General features: G+C 38.9%; 2 protein-coding genes across 3 annotated transcripts in view; one reads left to right on the top strand and one right to left on the bottom strand.

Annotated features, from left to right (window-relative positions):
• The window catches only part of SCYL2 (SCY1 like pseudokinase 2), a 36,701-nt gene extending 31,672 nt beyond the window's left edge, over positions 1-5,029 (bottom strand). The window contains exon 1 of the mRNA XM_074575854.1: positions 4,820-5,029. The gene's annotated coding sequence lies outside the window, so the exon portion shown is untranslated. The remainder of the gene's footprint in view (positions 1-4,819) is intronic.
• Positions 5,030-5,096: 67 nt separating this feature from the next.
• DEPDC4 (DEP domain containing 4) lies at positions 5,097-20,320 on the top strand. Of its 2 annotated transcripts, none has more exons than XM_074572661.1 (9): positions 5,097-5,185; positions 6,004-6,433; positions 6,966-7,117; positions 7,681-7,867; positions 10,189-10,415; positions 13,055-13,197; positions 13,414-13,539; positions 15,592-15,670; positions 18,002-20,320. In XM_074572661.1, the coding sequence occupies exons 1-9, from the start codon at positions 5,110-5,112 to the stop codon at positions 18,217-18,219; spliced, it is 1,638 nt and encodes a 545-aa protein (XP_074428762.1). In that variant the 5' UTR covers positions 5,097-5,109; the 3' UTR covers positions 18,220-20,320. The 2 variants fall into 2 exon arrangements, with proteins under 2 accessions (XP_074428762.1, XP_074428761.1); XM_074572660.1 differs by having other exon boundaries at positions 6,963-7,117.
• Positions 20,321-21,419: the final 1,099 nt, after the last annotated feature.

Here is a 21,419-nt window from a genome sequence, read left to right as displayed (position 1 = left end):
TGTTGAAAACTGTATTATTAAAAAACATCTAACCAAGGATGCAACACGATATAGGAGTAACCCACAAAAAGGATACTGAAATATAACTTCCATAGTTTTGCAGTTATACATATTCACACTGCATACACGTATCTCTGCACACACACCTGGGGATTATATGTCATCGCTTCTACTCCTCCTCCAAAACTTTTGAGTCTGTTGATAATACTTCTTTAGATCTAGTAAAGCAATTAAGGACTGTGAAATTCAACCATTTCTTGAAAACAGGTCATTGAATAAAGCAGAAAATCTATAAACTGCTCCCATGAAGGGAAAGGTTCACACCTTGTCTACCCATATCAACGAACAAAGAGAACCAAATCTAAAGGAAACTGGGCTCCTTTAATTCCAGTGCTTATGGAACTATGTATTTTCTGAAGGGAAGGATTGCTTAAGATCCCAGAACAGCAAAAGAATAGATGTGTATTACACAGAAGACAATTAAAAAATGTGTTCTTTCCTACACTATGTCTGTCAAAATACAAGCCCAAAATTCAGATGGCTGACATTACTATTTGTATGACCTAAGTATTAATGAGCCGATCAGCTGCTGTAGAGGAAGGAAACAAGAAAACATCTTTTTTTGCTTTATTTTAACAAAATTGTGCAAGGAAGTTTTTTACATCACCTTCCAAATTTAGGAGATAAAAGACTGCTGCAGCTCACAATTAGTTCATCTTCCCCTGTACTGTGTACTTTCACAGTTTCCTAAGTTGTCATAATTAGTGGAAAAAAAATGACTTGCCAATTCTGCAAGATAGAAGTTGTGAAGCCTATGTCCCATTTATACAATTGTCTCTCTGATAACGGATACACAAGAAAAATGAAGACAGGAAAGAAACAATGAAAAAAAAGAGATAGACGTTCATCTTCCTTATCAGTGTGAGCAAAGATGGAGAGAGAATGCAAGAAGAAATGGTTTTCTGAAATCAGTATTATGCAGTATATTCAAAAGCAACATTTAACGATATTTCTTCACATGCTCTTTCAAATAAGGTGTGAAGAGTACAAATTTCTTCAACCGATAGCAGCAAATGTAGCAAAATCTACAGAAATACGACTTTCATTTATGACCGTATTTGCCATAACTGAACTCACTGGCATATAATTTGTGTAAAAGTATTTCTTTGAAAAATAGAGAATGTCATTCCTACTCAAATGGAAGAGACAAGATGTTGTTGTGATGAAGATGATGTTTGCCAAGTCACGGTAACAAGGACAAAAGAAGTAGAAGGAACTAACAAACAATCCAGTGAGCATTGGGTCTAATCAGCCCCAATGTCCTTCTGATGTGATGTGAGATGCTTGCTTGTATGAATTAAATCCCTTCCCACTGTATTATACACATTTATAAGGCAATGTTCTGGTCTACATAGATTATCTGGTGTCTATTAATATATGCATTTATGCCACAGCTTCTTCTACATTCAATACACAGATGGAGTTTGTTTCCTTTCCACAGCTCCTTAGTCTCACAAAACCTGTAGCAACTTATTTTTGACACCTGTATACTTCAGTCAAACTTGATTGAAATCAAGCCCACTAAAGTTATTTAGACATGCACACCTTCTCCCCCTGGTACTATAGATCTGATTCCATTAGAAATCAGGACAAATAAAATGATTAGTATTAAACTGGAAAGACAGACCTGTTTTCTAGAAGAGGTAATAAACATACTAAAGAAAACTTCTTAAAAAGTTATATGAGTCACTGAACAATTCACTCCAGTACAGGTGTGTCTAACAGCATTAACCTACTCCTAAGCAAACTCTACCACAGTGTGGGAAGAAACACAGCTATGCTGCTCCGTCTTGACTATTGTTGCAGTTATATCCCACCTTCAGTACTCTTCCATAGCAAAATGCAGTAATACACTAATGCTGCAGATCCACAGATATTTCTCCAATTTCCATATCAGCTACTAAATGAAGAACCAGACTAGAAGTTTTAAGAAAACATATTATAAAAAAGGAAGGTATCCAGCTGCACAGATCTCAATCTTGCAAATATTCAACTTTAAAATCAGAAATAGTAGTTATGGCTTCAACAGGACTGCTCGGGAGCAGAACCAGATATGACTACAAGCACGTTCAGGGTGGAATTGGTCTTAATTGTGTGGACTATGAGTTTTATATATGAGAAGCTAAGTCTGAATACAATGAGATAATCTTAAGAATAATTATGTAATTGCTTGGTCTGTATTAAGTGTTTTGTTGAGAACATAGCTAGAAATAAATTATGGAAACATACAATTCCTTTACTAATTAATTTCATTACATTATGTGACACTTTATTACAATATATTAATTTTACTTTATGAATTGTGCTATGGAAAAATGCATGCAATTCCTAACTATGCAGCCCAAGACCAAACAGCTATCAGACATTGGCTAATATCCCTGTATAAAGGAACTTTTCATTAACCTGTAAATAGGTGGAAACAAAGATCGTGGAGTATTCTGGTATTTCCAGCTCTCAAAGATTTTATTCTGCAGCTATTCCACAGGGCATGCTCTATACACTAAAGGACTATAAGATCGATCCTAATAAGTTTAAGATAACCACAAATCTAATTAATTTGTTTTTAAATCTCATGCTTTTTGCATTGTTTCATTTACTGCCAGACATCAGACTTTCTCTAGTGTCAATGCAACACAATCTTGTGTTAGAACTCTCAGAACTAGAGATGCTTTGCACAATTAATTGCGGAGATATTATAAAGAAAATGCATGTGCATGCATGTTCAAATTCCTTTGTTTAAATCTGAAAGGGAGCCACTATATCGGTGGTAGAAAAATGGTGTAGTATTGAATAAATCAGAAGTGCCCTCTGCTGTGGGTGACATTCACTACAGCGAGAAGCCCGGAAAAGCCACTAGGTGAGAATGTTAACAGCATTCCATTGTCTGAAGGGTTAGCATTTAAAAAAATCTAGCCCGGTAGGCCCTGTCCAACCTGTTCCTCTCCAGCTTGACAGTATGCAAACTACTGTTTAACTTAACTACTGAGTAAGGAGTACTGAGAAACTTACTTCTCAATAAGCAGACTGGGTTTTAAGTTTATGTCCATCTAACTGTAAATTTGTAGAAATCCTCATGTCAACATTTGGACTGTAATCTAAAATAGCATATTTTGCTTTATAAAAGCAATCGTTATTACCAATTTCAGCAAAAACTCAATATATGTCAACAGGAAGAACGTACCTAAAAAATCCATGCCCCCCCAATATATCTATTTTGGGTAGTATCTATAATACCACAAATCATGATGATTTAACCATATCTGAAATATGCAACTTTAGTTCTCACCTGTATAAAAACTGGTTTGTTCAGTTCTTTTCAGACCGAACTACTATTTATAGAAAAATTAACAACACAGGATAATCAAGAAAGTCAGTCACCCACAATGAAACTTTCATTTCAACTTAAAAGATAATAAATGAGAAAAGTACAAGATCTTAAGAGTAACAGTGTTCAGACAAGCCACAGAGGACATGCAATAAATATTTAAGAACCTTGATTTCTTCCTGTTTGAACTTCATGGGTAATATTAATGTTACTGATACTAAGTCCATGAAACCTGGAACTAATCCTAAAAGGAAATACAAATGGTCAATGTGTTGTTTTCATTAATTCCCCTCGCAATCAATAACAGTCTTTATGCTTAAGTACATCAGCAACAGTAAGGCAGCACGACGACAACCTAATCGACCTGCCAAGGTAGTAAGCAACAGCCAACACAGCAATAAGAAATTAGTCAAAACATTCAAAATATTGAAATAAAGATAAATTCGAAACAAGGATTCCCCACCACTCCGTAATTCTCACTCGTGTAAGACAACAGCAAGATGTAAAACTATTAATTTATCCTTGAACTAATTCATAGCTTCATCTGGTGCATGGATACGGGTGCACGCTGTACAGTGGTGCATCACACACTCTGCCCGTGTTTTGACCTGTAACGGGCTGGGATTTTGCTTTGTGAACCAGGCAGGTGCAGGGGTGCTTCATGCCACCCGGCCCAAACTCCCTCCCTACCAATCTGACCCAAACAAGGATGAAGAAATAGGTGCTGGGACAACTGAGTCTCATGAAAACAAAAAAAAAAAAAGGAAAGGAAAAAACAAAACACACCACCACCATTTTTCAGGAACAATAAAGCTTTTGCATCCGTTACAAATACACCAGGAGGATCAAACGCAACGATGTGCTGCTGTGCACAGTGTAGCTGCCCTCGCTGCAAGTCACCTTCATGATTTGTTGTTTTTTGGTTTTGGTTTTTTTATTTCAGTATTTCTGTACTGAGCTGCAATCAAAACCCTACCAAAAGCTCCCGGAACGAGACCTCTTTGCCGCCTGCTGACAATCCACACGGCTGCACAGACCCCCGGGCTGTCTCTCACGGGCCAGTCCCGTATCCGTCTCCCCCCCCCACGAAGTATTTGCTGTTATTTAGTAAGACCGGACTCGCACCGCAGACGGAGCCCCCTCCTTCCCGCTGCCCGGAGGGCCGGTGACTGCGCTCACGGCCCGACGGGGCAGCCGGGAGGGAGGGAGCCTGCCTGCGGCAGCGGCGGGCGGAGGCCACCAGCGTTTGCGGGCAGGTGACCCGCTCCGGCAGCTCCGCGGTCCCCGCCAGGCCCCGCTCACGCCCTCCGGGGCGGCCCCCTTCCCCTCCGCCCCTCAGCGCCGGACTCCCGGCGGGCCCTACCCGCCCCACGCAACGCCACTAGGCCACGGGCAGCCGCTGCCGCCCCGGGGCGCGGAGGACAGGCCTCTCACCTGAGCCCGTGGAAGCCGCCAGCGCAGCGCCCGGCTGCCCGTCGCCCTGTGGGCCCCGGCGGGCCACCTGTCACGCCGGCTCCGTCTCTCGCTCCGGCTCCAGCTCAGCCCCGTCCCGCTCCGGCTACTCCATAGCGACGGCGACAGCCACAGCGCCGGAGGTGGGGGGCGGGCGGGAGTCCGGAGGGCGTCTCACTTCCGCCCCGGAGGGGCGGCGCTGGGGCGGTGGCTGGGGGAGGTGGCGGAGGGCGGGAAGTGATGCAGGCCGCCGGCTTCCGCCCGCCGCCGCTATGGCGGTTTATTTGACTCCGCGGTTCCGGAGGCTGCGGAGTCAGAGCGAGCTTGAGCCGCCGCGGCGGCGGCGAGGTGAGGGAAGGAGGGTCGTCCCTGTCTCGCCTCGGCGGGGAGAGCTCTGAAGGGCCCGTGGGATGGGCCTGGAGAGGGGCGAGTGTGGGGGGCAGGTGCTGTACAGAGGAGAGAGGGGCCTCCTCTGTCTGTAACCCACCCACCCCCCCCGAAGTCGTGGTTAAGGGGGGCGGCAGGCTTAATGTGTTGCGAGTGTTGGTTTGTCGTCTGCTGAGGTGAGAGTGGTGTGTGGAGGAGGAAGTGGGGACTGGAGGAGCATCTCCCCCAGCGGAGGCTGGGAGTGCGCGGCCTGGAGGAAAGAAGGCTCATGTCGCCAATGTCTGCAAGTACCTGAAGGGGGGGAGAAACAGGGCGGAGCTAAGCTCTTCTCGCTGGTGCCTAGAGAGCTTGCGACCTCTCCACCTTCGGAGATGTTCAAAAGCTGTCTGGACGTGGTCCTGGCTGGCCCTGCTCGAGCAGGGGAGGTTGGACTAGGTGGACCCCAGAGGTCCCTGTGACCCTTAGCCGTTCTGTAATGAATTAATCTATATCTATACATACATACAGTATGTGTAGTAATTACAAAAAAAACCAAACTTCTTCACCTGTTTTTAGTGTCTTTTTGTTCTCTTCTGTTGACTTGACCCTAGAGGGTAGTCGGAAGGACTGATTCATGAAGTATTGCCTTTCTCTGTCTTTGTAACACTAAGCTGATTTCTGCAAAATTTATATATATATATAAACTTATATGTTTATAACTAATTTCATGGAGTAAAAATATGTTTCAAAATGTTAAAGTTTTACAGATGCTTATAAAGCTTCATATAAATATTTTGCAGATTGTGATGGTCCTTTTCAAGCAACTCAGCTGTGGAATAGTATTATTCATGCTCTTCATAGTCAGGTGGAAATCAAAAGACGTAGACAACATCTGAAAACCTACAAAAACTGTTTCACCGGCTCAAATGCTGTTGATGTGGTACTGAGCCATCTTATGCAAAGCATGTACCTGAGCTGTAATGATATTTCTCGGCTGAAAGGAGTCCGTGTATGCCAAGCATTGATGGATCACAAGGTGTTTGAGCCAGTTGGAGCAAAGCTTTACTTATTCAAGAACGAGAAAGAAACAGAGTTTGAAGACACAAACACTAGTCTCTATAAATTTGTAAATAGCAGTCTTACTCCTCTTCTTCCGAGAAAGAATAAAGACAATGAGAGCTTGTCTACTGAGCAAATCTGCAAACAGAAGACAAAAATACCAAGTTCCAAGTGAGTTATTCTGAACTATCTGATTATTATTTCTTTTTTAAACTTAAGGTGAGTTGACTGTAGGTGAAGTTATGCCTGTCTGACCCAGGTATTGGAGACTTTTGAAAGCTATGTGCCAGTTTTGAGAAATGTCATGCCTCAATTGCAGATGCTACCTAATATTTCTTGGTAATCTTAAACTGCTTTGATTGGCTTTTGTTACTTAGAATAGAGTCTGTCACAGTAGCATGAGCCTAGGAATAATTTTGTTTTGCAATCAATTGTGCTGAAAGCTGAGAATTAGAATGAATGAGCTACTTTCTGGAAGCTGGTAAAAGAAATGGAACTAATAAACAGTATTTGGAATCAATATTCTTGCCCTTTCCACAACGCAGATGTGAATGATTGGTTTTGTAGCAGCAGGATAGAACCCAGATACAATGAAGCCCTGAAGTCCTGATTTAGCATCAATTTAGGAAGTGACAGGAAGATAAATGTGTCCTGATCATATTTGTTATACATAAAATATTTAATTTTTTTTCCCCCTAAGCAGAACGAAGTGTGAAACAACACTTTCAAACCCCTTAGCATTAGAAGCAGATGATAAAAAGAGGGTAGAGGAGCTTCTTCAATCAATAAATGTTCATGCATCTTTACCTCCAAAGATCATGGTTAATGAACCAACTCATCTGCTTTCAAAAAGAGGTGAGGATTGAATTTTTCTTTTTAAAACTTGATTGTTTTTCACTGTATCTACTTGGAGTTGAGTACCTCATTTCTGTTAAACACTGCCCCTTAGAGTCCTGAATTTAACATGTCACTAATGACAAAATAGCTAAATGAGTGCTAAGTGGGTAAATGCTCATAGTAAGTAAACTGAAGGAAACAAAACAGCACTAAGTTCTTACAGGATGGTGCTATTCTATTTATGCAAATACCACTTCAGAAGGAAATAGGTTTTAAAGAGTAAGTACATCTGTATTATACGATTCCTTTGCTATTCACTTGTCTTTTCGTATACATATTACTGATTAGAGTAGGTTATTACTAATTCTAATATGATGGGGGAGAGAGATGTTCTCTTTAAAGCCTTCTTTCTTAGCATTCCTATTTTGATCCCTTCTTCCCCAACGCAGAAACTTCACACCATGCTGTTACCTTATTTTCTTTGAACACTTAGAACATTCTTAAGTGAGTAAAAACAAAGGTTAGTGTTTTACATAAGATCTTATTTCTGAGGGTCTTTTTTTGTTTGTTTATGGTATCAGTAATAGAAGATGTCTGGAAACAGCAAACTCTGCTACGACTGCTGCAGTTAATTGATGTTCCGCTTCTGGAAGATATCTTGGTGTCTTCAGTGAAGACAAAACCAGACTGCTTTGGCAAAGAAGAAGACCTAATTATCTCAAATACTTTCCTGGACAGAGAGGTTACATGTAGCTTAAACTTGCCTGAGTAAGTTATACATCTATAAAATGGATTTGTTAGTAAATGCTTGATTTTACTCTTGATTAAAGATTTGTATTAAATGAACAAAATAGACATTCTTACACTTGTAGGCAAGAGTGGCATCAATGTACTTTCCTTTGACTTCCTTTCAGAAGTGGTAAGGGAACTCACAAAAATACGTTTAGGATTGGCCACTTGAGGATTTTAAGTATACATTAAAACTTTAACCTCAAGTATCGAAAACACTCCTAGTTTCTAGACGAGACACTTCACTCTAGGTCTCTATAGCAGCTACTAGAACTTGAAAAAAATGTATTGTGAGGCTTTTTTGTTTGTTTGTCACAGTGCCTGATGGTGGTGCTGTGAAGATGTAAAGTCAATAAGGCATCTATTGTTAGCAACAGAAAAGGAGAAGCTAAGCTGTAGTACTGAAGAATGCTTATATCATAGGAATATAAAAGTGACAGCGTCTGCACGCCGTCAGTGTTCTTTTCCTTAAATGTTCTCTTATTTTTGTAGTGTTCCCATTGATTTCACTTGGTCTGATCTCTATCTTAGCATGTACTTCTAATGAATATGTCAAGGCATCGCTCCTCATGTGTATATGTCTTAGTAATGCTTATTTCTGTCAAATCAATACAACTTTTACCTTTTGGTGAGACTGAGGTCGATCTGTGTATCTAAAGAGACTCTTTCTTACAGCTTTTATCTGTTCTTGCTTTAGGGAGAAACTATTAATGTATTTAGAGTTTTATATAAGCTAATGAAACTCCTCGTTCCAAACTACGTTTATTGCTGGGTAGCATCTTAAGTCCACAAGTTTTTCCTCCCATAACAGCTTAACAAACACTTTCTCTTGAGCTTTATACTTCTGTTGTACTTGATCCTTGCGTGATTGGTGGGTTTATGTCTCTTAATGTATCTCATATGTAATTCTTACTCTGTATTATTCTGTGTCAAGTGCCGCTAACATTTGCTAATATATCAGATGAGTGTTAATAAAATTAAATGCTTGCTTTATTACTTTACAATTACTTAAGAGGGGGCTGGAGTAGCATCTTTGTAAACAGTGTATTATTTACATCTGGCTTATAGCATGCATGAGAAATGGAAAATTCCAGGTATGAAGAATAGCCACCAGTATTACAAGTAGTTGTAGGATTAATTGCCCCCAATATGAAGGTGGGGGGGTAAGCATAATTTATATCTCAAATTTTCTGTCTTCAGTTTTCAAGTAGTGTCATATTATACTTGAAATAATCAAATACTTGCTGTCCACGTAGGTACTTAAAAACTGCAATCAAATCCTGCTTGCAGTGATTTCTCTGCTCATGGAATCATAACTAAAGGGAGGCCATGATCCTATTTCTACTTTATTGTGTTGCCACATTTATGCATCCAAGAATTATACAGTCCTTTTTGGGTGCAGCAGTTCTAACAAAAGTTCGTGTTTACCTAGCTGTCCAGCAGCTAGTTTGAAATCTTTGTTTCTGCTCTCCATCATAAAAATAAGGTTCTGTGGATCTTAAACAATATTTGCATCTTCTCATGAGTTATTGATGTAGTTCAAATTATTTTATATCCAGAGAGTCAGACAAAAGTAATTCTTTCTCTGCCCCCCACAGTTCTATGATTTTAGATTTCTTCTGGACAAAATGATTAAGTTAGTGACTCTTTTCCTCTGACTTCCCAGCCTCTTTGAACAGTGAGTTGTCTATCTGAATTTTAGATTCACCTTACACTTTCTATCCCTTAGTTAAGTCATATAGGCAACAAATGCTTAAGAAAACTCATGCCTTTATAGTAGGTCATATAATAAGCTGCTTTCACAGTCTTCTGGGATTTCTATGATTCTATGACTTAAACTATCTTTACTTTTCTCTGTTTTCAAAATAATTGTCTCGTGTCTTTTCTCTGAAGATTCAGCCCCTTGCTTTTTCACTCTGGTTAGCCCTGGTGGGTTGTCATCGTGTGTGTTACTGTAATAGTGGGGTGGTGTTTGGTTTTAAATACGAGCTGAATCAGGCAAGTGTCCTGGGGTCAGTGACAATCTGGCACGAGTGCAGCTTGTTTTGATCTGGGCATACCTCAGGTGTATTGCCTGTAGCATAGGAGAACTATGGAAGTGGCTTATGTTGAGCAGGTCCTTGAACTAATACGGCAAAATAAATTACATAAACTGCTTAATAAGCAACAAGTTTAATGCTGTGGTTCAAATATGTGACTATAGCTGCATGGTTATTTCTGTCTAATTTTCTTTAAAATACTCTGTGTATTCTTATTTAATCCTTTAAAGTAAGCACTAAAACTAACTTTTCCTTCTACAGGCTTGACAAATGGCTCTATGCGGCAATTGAATGCTTGGAGTATTTCCCAGACCAATTCATAGTGATGGTTAGTCAGCAGTTACCTCAAAGCACTAACAAACCGAGCAGTCTGAATACATACAAGAAGATTCTTTTTGATATTATAATAAAGTATTATAGTCAAAAGAAGGACTCCCTTCTTGCCACTCAGGATCTCGATATTCATTCAGGAATTATAGAACTTATAGGTAAGAGCAACCTGGAACAAAAAAATGCAAGTGAAAGCTGTGTAAAGGATGGAACATACTAAGCGTTAATTGTTTGAATCATAACACCATTTGCAATGCTATTGCAGATGCACTTTAATTTACAGGTTGTAAGGGAACACTCAAGGTTGCTAGTCAGAACCTCTGCTCGAGGCAAGGACAAATTTCAAAGTTGCTTAGGGCTTGGTCCAGGTGAATTTTGAAAAGGATAGAGACTTTGCAAGGATAGAGATTCACCAACCTCTGTGGGTAACCTGTTTCCATATATAATTGCTCTCATTGTGAAAATTTCTTACTTCTAGTCAGAAGTTCCTTTATTGCTACTTGTGACTAATAACATAAAAGTAAAATCAAAATAAGGTTTTGTAAATTCTGGATTTAGGGCTTTTTTTTAGTAATAGAAATTTTTTAAAAATTATAAAAGGGGCTATTGACATTGTGATTCACTCCCAAAAAAACCCTCCCTACATACGCTCACAAGTAAAAGAGAAGGGTTTAATTTTAATACTAGTTTAAGATTAATCCTACCCTAAATAAACCCCATTGCTTCTTTGGTTCTGTAGGTTTTATGGATGTTATCAAAAGTTTCAGTTATTAGAGAACTATGACAAGCTTTCTGGCATGGGAGCACAGCTGGCCTGCGTAAAAATTGAAGCGGAGTGCTGGATCCTGTGTCCAAAAGCTCATGAAAATACAAAAGGCAGTATTTTTATCAGTAGTATTTTGCTAAGGAGAAAAAAAAAATGAAATTATAATGAAAGTTGTAAAAGGGAAACTATTGCAAAACTACATAACCCATCCACAAAAAAACAATGCTAATTTGAAATAACTGACTTAACTACTGGTAACATTTGCTGAATGTTCACTTATGTTAAAGATGTTATAGTTCATATGTGCACTTTAAATACAAAGCTCATATAAACTAATATTTATACAGTATTACTAAATTAGAGAATCAAAACAGCCAAATCTGTAGGCAAGAGAAAAGACAGTGTCATAATTATGCTGAATTACTCTTAATGCTTTAGTTGCCTGTAGGTTTTTTCTTTATTAAGTATCTGCTTCATCTAAAGTACATGACCCATGAATATCCAGGGCTATTCTGCTTTCTTATTCGTGCTTTTGTCTTGTCATCTTTCCAAATTAAGTAAGACTAACTCACAAGCTTTATTTCTTTTCAATGAAGTGTTAGCTGTAACGTTATTAGGAAAAGATGCTCTGTTTGCGTATATCAGTCTATGCTCTTGGGTTCTCAGCTGTGCTCTGGTTAGTACTAGATCACTGTTAGGAGGTTGTGCTTAACTATTTTACAACCATTTTTCCCTCTCGGTGCTATGGAATAGATTATGGTCATTAGTGAAGAACAACTTGGATTCTAGTAATAATTTTCAAGTAGAATCCAGTGCAGTTAACTTTACCTTGATAAAATGCTTTTGTTCTGACTCTAGTGCAAGAGAGAGCTCGAACTAGCTATGAACATCTACATATTTAAAACACTTTCAAAATTAATTTGAGAAGTGCTGCAGTTAGCTAAAGTACAACTTCATTTTGTTATCGATGCATATACAGTTATAACTGTGTTTTCCTCAGTTGTTAGTTTAAGATGGATGAAAATACAAGTCTGTTGTGAAGGCAAACATGTTGCTGTGCTTGTTGCCTTTAAAATGAACAGATCTAGAGTGCTTTAGTTATGTTACAGATGAATGCGGTTGGTCAAACTAGTCTGTATGGTTTATTGAACCTTTTTACATTGGAATTTTTTTCTACAGTCTTTTAAAGTACTTCAGTAAAACTTTAATCACGGATCAGACAAACTCTTAAAATTTCCTCTAGCAGTGATTTCACTTCCTGTCTTCATATCCACACTTTCACCTGTCTTGATCATGTCCTTTGGCCATTCTCTTTCCTGCCTTTTGTTGCTCTCCTTTTGGAAAAAGGTCACTTAATTGCTCTTTTGGTGTTCTTTTTAAACAAAGATGGTTTCAAATGGCTTGTGGTACACCCCTGAAGGTCCTGGATTATTTCTTGTAAAATATAACCTCTGTCCCAGTAATAGGACAGAGGCCAGAAAATCATACATAGGTTCTGTTCCTGTATCTGCCCTCATCTTGCTCTCGCCTTAGAAAATTACTTGGCTTTTTGATAGTTCCTCACTTTCAAAGTGAAGTTAACTAGAATGGCTTTAAAAGGCAGATGTAAGGGGTGGACACCAGCCACCACCAAACAAACAAACGAACCTTCAAAGCAAAGAGAAAGTTAGAATTGTTCATCTCATTAATTACTTTGAGATTAATCCTGGAATATAATACAAGATGTTTAAACACAAACAGTGCAAACATCACTTCAGTGTTTGCACAGTGTACACAGAACACAGTACTGTCCTGTATATATTTTCCAAATACATGTGTTCCCTGACTAGGTATGGGACAAAGGTTTTAAGCTTATATTGATTAAATTCTGTATTGGCTCTTATCAAAAGGTTTTAGTAGTTGCTGAGAAAACCTGCTTTGGAGGGGAAAAAAAAAAAGGGCCAAAATGGGATTTAAATTAGAATTTAAATATGTATTCTTGACTCTGAAAATGAACAGTTGCACTGGATATGCTTTTTTACTCCATTGCAGAAAAAGGAAAAACAGATCAAGCTCTAGAGGCATCACAACTTTATTTAAAATTATTAGCACCAAATATCCGAGAAGAACTACATAGACTCCTGACATTCACAGCCATTGCATCTGAATCAGAGGGCTACAAATTACAAAAACAAGTAAGTAACTGTTATGTTTAGCGTGGGAAATAGCACTTTCCTATAGTAAAGCTAACTTTTTTTCTCCAGAGTTAGAAGTATTCTGTTTACTGCCTTCCAATGTGATTTGTTTGAAAACAAATATCAAGATGTTCTTCCCACTGATAGCATCCTGTTGTATTTAGTCTTTGCTGACACATTACAAGTAATTCTAATTCCGAGATCTTCTTTTTCTAGTTCGATAACAGATCGGTGATCATCAAGACTTGCACAAAGTTCATCTTACACAATAAGACATTGTCAAAGCCACAGGCGGAACTGCTGACGCAGTTTCTGATGGACAATCACTCCGAGCTTTTCAAGGTAGCTTTTTCAAGGTTTTTCGTTACCTCATTGGCCTTGTCATTTTAAATGTTAAATGCTATGAAGTGCCTTTTTGGAGATGAAGGTTCTGAGGAGCGGAGTTTAATATTCCATCTGTTACAATGTCATAGTTTAACTCCAGCTGGTAACCAAGCACTATGCAGCTGCTCGCTCACTGCCCTCAGTTGCGATGGGGGAGAGAATCAGAAGTGTAAAAGTGAGGGAAGACCTGTTGGTTGAGATAATACAGTTTAATAGGTAAAGCAAAAGCTGCACATGCAAGTGAAGCAAAACAAGGAATTCATTCACTGCTTCCCATGGGCCGGCAGGCGTTCAGCCATTTCCAGGAAAGCAGGGCTCCATCATGTGTAATGGTTACTTGGGAAGACAAACGCCATCACTCTAAACATCCATTCCCTTCCTTCTTTCCCCAGCTTTATATACTGAGCATGACATCGCATGGCATGGAATAGCTCTTTGGTCAGTTGGGGTCAGCTCTCCTAGTTGTATCCCCTCCAGACTTCTTGTGCACGCCCAGCCTGCTGGCTGGCAGGGCAATACGAGGAGCAGAAAAGGCCTTGACCGCCTAGCAACAACTAAAAACACCGGTGCACTGTTAAAAGTATTTCTCATCCCAAATCCAGAGCATAACACCATACCAGCTGCTATTAAAAAAGTTAACTCTGTCCCAACTGAAACCACAACGTACAGTTTAATAGGACAGTCAAGTAGGGTGAGAAGCTATTTCAATCTGTGGAGGACAGCTTTGCAATCCTTTATATATAATACCTCTCTTATTTGCATCATTTGTGTTAAGAAAATATTTGAAGTATTAAGAAATTTTTATAGAGGCCTTTTGGCACCTTGTTTCTGATGGCTGTCTACTAAACTCTCAGGCTTCTTAGTGTCTTTCTCCTTTAGAATTCAGCTGCATACTTGAGTGATATGTAGGATGGCATATTCTGGTGCCCCAATGTAGGTGTACAGCTATGACAACTCTTAAGAGTTCCTTTTAGTATTTTGAAATGTTAACTTCTAAATTAAAGAAAATAAGTAGAACCACAAAATGAAATGGCCTTTGATTAACTTGATCAGTTATCTAAATATAGATATATTTTATAGTCTCCTTTATTTAAATTCCATCATATTGTCACACATGAAAAAATACAACCTTCTCAGCCCCGTATTGACTTTCTGAATTCAACCAGTGCATTAAAGTTGTGATGTTTTGTTACTGTTTTCCTTAACTATAGAATTCCCTATTAAAACACTAAACTAGATAGAGATGAACTAATTAACTCAGCTGTTGCAAGATAGCTGTAAAATGCTCTAGACATTTATCGTCCAGTTACAAATAAGCCTCACAGAAACATTGATTGGTTTCAGTAAAATATTATTTTTAGTTCTTATACAATACATTCATTTCCACTTCTGACTTCAGCTAAAGAGACATGGGAGACTTATTTTTTTTTTAATTAGCTCCAGTTTAGTTTGAAAGTGTCAAGTGATTACTGCGAGTTTTGTATGTGTTAATATACAGCCAAAGGCAAATATTTTTGGTTAGGTGTTTTTAGGTTGTTTTTTTTTTTCTTTTTGTTATTAAGGGTTCTGACATGAGGGTTGGGGCTTTGGTTCATGATTGGAGATGGAGCCAGATCTGACAAATGAAGTGCCCACTACTTCATAGCAGTGACAGCAGAGTGGATGGTGACTCGCTCTTTTAACAACTGCGGTTGTGTATTATATAAGCTGAAATCAGTTCAAGGTCTACACTACGGTTTTTAAAATAGTTCAGTAAAAAACAACATCTAGAACATCTTGCCTCCTATTTCTTTGGCCAGCAATATCAGGAATAAACATACATATATGTGTTTTAGTGCAATGTTTTGAGAGATTTTGAATGTGTACCTGAATAAATGTAGGCATAGATTCTTCTGCAGTTAATTATGTGACTTTTTTTTAAAAAATTGATCATCTGAATGCTTTAGATTCTCAAAAATACAGAAGTATTAGTTTTGTGACTTTTTTTTCTTTGTCGGATTGTATTTTCAGACTCCTTTAACTCTTCTGGAACTAACTAGTAGGAGACTTGAGACTTTGCTAGAAGGACAAGATCCAGATACTGATTCAGGTAGATGATATGATACACATTTTTATATAAACCTTTCTATACAAACCAATGTATCATCAGTTTTGCATAGGCTATGTTCTTTATTAGAAGTGAAGCATTAAAGCGACTAATGGCTAATTCACCAAATAATTAAATTATCTGCTATAAGCAAAACATTGACCTCTGAATATTAAAGGAAGAGGATTCTATTAATTATCTAGTTTGAACGCATTATGTACCAAATAATTACTTCTGGAGAAATTGATGCAAAACGTGCTTCCTGAAGTGGCATGCTTACAATTTGGTTTGTGATATGACTTTTATATTTAGGAACAGCATTCTCGTATTTCTGCCACAAGACACCTAAAAATTCTCATAGAGCTCAGTAGTTTGGGGTTCTAATAGATGTCTTGAGCACAGACCTGATTCTGTATCGCTTTGAAGAACTTTCTTCCTTTTCTGGGTAAGCACAAAGTTTATTAAGACTTAGACTTACAGAAGGTTAGTATAGCCTAAAAGGATGGCATTTGACACTTGGTGTGTATGTGTTTTCCAGCTCATTTGTTTTATGAGCTGACATTCCATCTGGCCTTGATGCCAAAAATACCTTTCAGCACTGTGACTAAAAGGGTTGGCTTAAATAATTGAATTTCTCTCTGACTCTTTACCTTCTTCCTTTTGACTTCTGTACTGCCAGTGCATTACATGCTTAAACATTGAAGAGAAACCATTAGGGAACTGAATAATACTGTAACTTATTGTGCTGTTTAATACTATATTTAATACAGCAGCTGCCTGGGAAGTAGTTTTGGTACAGACTCTTTTACCATCTGTGTTGCGTTCTGGAATGTGTCCAAATTGCTTCCAGTTCAGTGTTCTGAGTAGCACATATTGTGCAGCCAAAGAATACGGGCATGAGCAACAGAGGAAGGAGTTGTCTGTCTGGGGTATTCCTGGAACCTTTGTCATTTCCATCTGCACACTGAACAGATGATTAAAATAGAAACCCCACACTAGATTCTAAGTTTTGGAGTTTCAATCTGTAAATGCATATAGATTCCATGTACTTGTTGAAGGAGCTAGTTGGTTCTGATTGCAAGCTCTCCAGCATGGCATATTCCTGTTTTCCCTTTTCTTATGGAGGACACAGGAGGAAAGTCTTTCCTGGGAGCTACTGAGCTGTCTTAGCTGGTGAGCTTCTGAAGTGTGGGTGAGAGCAGGAAGGGACCCTGACAAGAAAAGGGGTCTGTCTATTGCAGAAAGGTAATCCTTAGGTTTGCTGGAAATTTAAAATACTGTAAACACTGAAGGAGCTGTAGAGTTGGTTTTAGCCACTTGAAACCACTGGACTAAAGGATCCACCCTGAAGTTTCAAGAGTTAATCTCTTCACCCTTTTGAAAGCTTTCCCTTTTGAAAGAGCTGTCTTTTCTTGATCTGACTCTACTAAACCATAAAAAGTATTTCACGTTTGGTGTTTGACAGACTCATTGTAAAAGAAGGGAAGGACAGGTCCATGTGAAAACTCTGGCAGCTCAGGTTACTACCACTCTTTATGCAAAGCCTTAAGAAGATGGTGTTTGTAGAGAAGGAACAGTAAGAATTTTTTCCCCTTTGGCAACTGACATTTGTTCAACCAACTTGCTCACTAACGTGGAATAGCTGAATGCCAGCCTTTCCTCAGCCTGGAACTCACCTGTCCAATGATGGGGCTTGAATCCTTGCAGGGCAGTGCTCAACTGCATAGGTTCACAACATTTTTGTAGCTAAGTAGTGCTTAAGTTGCGTAACTCTCAGGCTCCAGTTCCTTGCTCTGCCCTCACTGTGAACTGCTGCCTGTTTGTCACCTCTCCTTCTGGTGCCCAAACCATGCTGAGCTGTGTAGTCACCTAGAAGTTCCTGAATCATATTCCTGAATTCAGAGGTCTGGTGTTTATTCACAAGTATTTATTCACTTGCGCTATGTACTGGACCTTGCTACGGATCTGATCCACTTGCAGGGAATCACTGGATCATGACAGCTGTGAGGTGCCGTTCTTGTCATGTAGCATTCTTCATTATGGGTCCTGTTTGCAAGAACTGTATTGGCTCTTTGTCTTGCAGGCCTGTTTGCAATACAAAATCATCTGTGATATTGCAACTGTAACACTGCTTATCAATCTTATTTTTGCAATTAATGTTTAGATGTTCGTCTATGCTCAGTGGAAGGCTATGGGTTTCACATTGTTTGTAGACGATTTAATCACGTCTGAACTGGACTATCGATACACCTATGTTTCTGATCATACTTTTTTTTTAATCGGGCTCTTGCATGATGCATTAAGCTTAATCTGAACCTCTGATTTCTTACAAAGGCTTCACCTTCTGTCAGCGTGTGACAACTAAAGAATATGAAGATCAAAAACAACAAACAAATCAGTATCTTCTCGCATTGGTTCAAGAGATAGACAATGACCCCACTATTCCTTTGAAGCAGAAGAAGAAGATAATTAAAGAATTCCGAAAGTACCATTCTCTCATCTATTGTAGTCGTTGTAAAACTACATGTGAATTTTGTACTCTAAATGTGTAGGCATCAATACAACCATTTTTATTTTTTCTTAAAAGGGGGATGCATATGAAAATTGCTTGTGATACAAACCACTTTCTTCTTATGTCCTCACATCTTCAGTTACAGGAAAGCATAAAAATTAGTATGCTGCTAAAAAGCATTAATTCTAATTAATATCTCTTTTAAGCAAAATGTACTTAATTACTTTTAAGTTAATAATAATGGCACACTGCTTGTGCTGCTTTGAGTTTGGGGATCGGCACTTTTTTCCTTCTGTCCCACAACCCCGTGGCTTTCTACCTGAACCAAGTCTGCATTCAGAGCCACGCTGGTGTTCGTAACCAGGAAGGCTTTTAATCTTTTCTATCTGTAGTTCATAATTTAACCGTAATCTAATCTTAAACTGTAGATGATGACTCCTGTGAAGACTGTAGAAGTGTACAAAGTATGTCAAAAAGGTTAGGAGTGGGTCAGTGGGTTTTGAATCGGTGGCGGGCAGGATTGATTAGGCTGGGGAGCTGTGTGTGCGGGCAGTCAGTAATTACAGCCTCTTGCTCCTTCCCCACCCTGCCAGACTGAGCTGCTGCTATTCTGCTAATTATGCAAAAGCAAGTAAAAAATTAAGTTTTGAAAAAAAAAACAAAACTTGAGGAATAATAATCCTGTTTTAGATCTCTCAGTGTACTTAAGCAATTTATTTTAACGTGAGGATACTTTGATAGTGTCCAGTTATTTGTTACCTTAAACACTTTGATAGCGCTTATGGATTCCTAGCGTAAAGCTAGAAAGCACATTGGCCTGTCTTGACACATTGATGGTTAACTGTACATTGACAAGGAAATCATGATTCAAATCATTAAATAAATATGCAATATAATGTTATAGGGGTTAAATTACTTCTTCTGTCTTTATGACAGCCGTTTGATCATGTATTGGACATAGAAACAGAACTGAGATTGGAAGGGACCCCTGGCTAGTCCCACCGCCCCGCTCGAAGTGGAGTCAATTAGTGCAGGCTGCTCAGGGCCTTTTCCAGTTGAAATTAGAATATCTCCAAGACCGGAGGTACCACAACTTCTCAGTTGAGTCTGGTCCAGAGTTTGACCAGCCTCACAGTATTTGGGGGTGGGGAAAACCAAGAAAAGAAATCCATCTTACGTTTAGGTAGAATTTCTTGTGTTTTTTGCCTCCTGTCCTTTCACTGGGCAGTGCCTGGCTCAGTTGTCTTTATTCCCTGCCCTGAGCCTTCTCTTCTCAAGGCTAAACAATCGCAGGCCTTTCAGCCTCATCCTTGTATGACAGATGGTCCAATCTGTTATCATTTTCATGGTCCCTTGGCTGGACTAGCTTCGCTATGACCATGTTTGGTTTTTTTCTCTTGTGAATATGGTTCTTTAGGTATCTACATCCTCAGCTGCTCTTAAAACGTGGTCAAAGTTACCAAGATACCAAAGCTTTCTGAAAACAAATGTTGTTTTCTTTTCTTTTATAAATTGGAATGGTTACACTGTTAGATATAATCAACTATGTGTATAGGTAATAGGTTGTGTTAATTTGCATATTTCAAGTGGCCTTATTTAAGTGACCTGGCCCTATTAGAAGTCAGGGAATGTAGTTGAAATCTGTCCGTGTGTCCCTGTTTATGCACTTGTTATTTAGTGGTGACTGTCCAATGTAAAACAATTTCTGGAGGAGGAGGAAAGACCAAGTTTCACCTTTCGGAGGTGAATGCCTAATTGCTAGACTACAGGGCCGCATATTCTTTTTTCTAGCCCTGTGTTGGGGTTTTCATCGTTCTCCCAGAAGAGGGAGCACGTACAGAAGTAGGTTATTGAGAATTGGAAACAGGAAAGTATTTCCAGATTAAGTGCTTCTGGTGTTGAGTAGTGGGAGAAGGGGCTTTTAGTTTGGTTTTCGTTCTCTCTCTTTTCAGTCCCTTTACTGGGCCTCACTCAAAATACTGAACTGGGTAAGAGGGAGAGGTGACGACATGGTAATTTGTAGGCTAGAGTAACTGGGAATTGTTTTGGGAAAAATTGTTTTTAAAAAACCAAGTTCTTGCACTTTGTGACTTGATTAGAATTTTCTTGTGATAATTTAAAGATGATAATAAAACATTGTATAAAAAGCGGTGAATCAGTCTATCCTTTAATACTGCTTTCATAGGGAAGAGAGAGCTTTGCGGCTGTAGAAGCAGGTATCAAAGGGCAAGGAAATGCTTGAAGTGGACAGCAGGAGTTTATAGCTGCCAGGTGCTTTCCTTCAGCTCATGGGATGAGTCAAGATTGATCTAGTTCTGCAATGGAAAGGAAGAGATCTTGAGAGCCCTATTTTATTCACCTACCCTAACAGGAGGATCTACAAACTTTTAATCTTCTGTTGAAAGAAATGTGATATTTTACCTTTAAGGGCCTGCTGAACAGAACAAGTTTGGTGAACTGCAAATTACTGTTTTTCATTGTTACGCTTTCAGTTACATTCCAAAATGAAGAAAGTTTTATTGGACTTTAGGAAGGTCTATCACTTTTTTAACACTATTTGATACAGAATTATCTGATAGGAAAACTTGGCCCTTTCACTCATTTCTATTTATGATTTCTAGCATAGAGCTATTGAATTAATTACCAGTATGAATTTGTATTTGAAGTATAAAATCTCCAGAGTGAAGAGTTTAGTCTAGAGGTGCTTTGCAGTGCAGTCTTATCAAAGAAAAGTGATGCCACCTACAAAGTAAGGAGGCTTACTTCTATTCCTCCTACCAAAGATTCATTGTTGCTTTTATGGGAACAACATGCCTATTTCCGTAATTTTAAGTTCCAGCTAAAGTATACTGATAACTTTGTGAAGCAGTTACTTAAAAAACTAAAGGTTAGACACAAGGGCCTGCACATGTGGCTATCAAGAGAATAGTGTACTAGACTTAGTGATGTCCTGTATTTTCTTACACAGAGTAATACAGCAGCTGTATCCCAGAAACTGTAAGTGGTGTTCTCCTGTGTTAATGCCCTAGCTGCCTCCTAAGTGGCTCAGGTACCTATTAACAGGAGTGAGGAGGGCACCTCTCCCATTCCTTACAGCAGGTTAGACTGGAGGAAAGTCACCATGAGCTGGCAGTCCAAAGTAAAAAAGATACTCACTTGCATGAGTTAAAATAATATTAATTTTGAAAAAAAAAAAATAAAATAAAAACCTCTTTATTTCTTCTCACTATGTATTAGTGT

This window comes from Larus michahellis, chromosome 1 (assembly GCF_964199755.1).
Source record: "Larus michahellis chromosome 1, bLarMic1.1, whole genome shotgun sequence".
In the NCBI taxonomy this organism is placed as follows: Eukaryota; Metazoa; Chordata; class Aves; order Charadriiformes; family Laridae; genus Larus; species Larus michahellis.
The sequence above is the reverse complement of the archived record's forward strand: the minus strand, read 5'-3'. Positions and strand labels throughout refer to the sequence as shown.

Coding starts and splice junctions, on each gene's coding strand:
- DEPDC4 (XM_074572660.1), top strand. CDS start 5,110: ATGGCGGTTTATTTGACTCCGCGGTTCCGGAGGCTGCGGAGTCAGAGC. Junction 7,118..7,680: donor TCATCTGCTTTCAAAAAGAG/GTGAGGATTGAA, acceptor TTATGGTATCAG/TAATAGAAGATGTCTGGAAA. Junction 15,671..18,001: donor AGATCCAGATACTGATTCAG/GTAGATGATATG, acceptor TTTCTTACAAAG/GCTTCACCTTCTGTCAGCGT.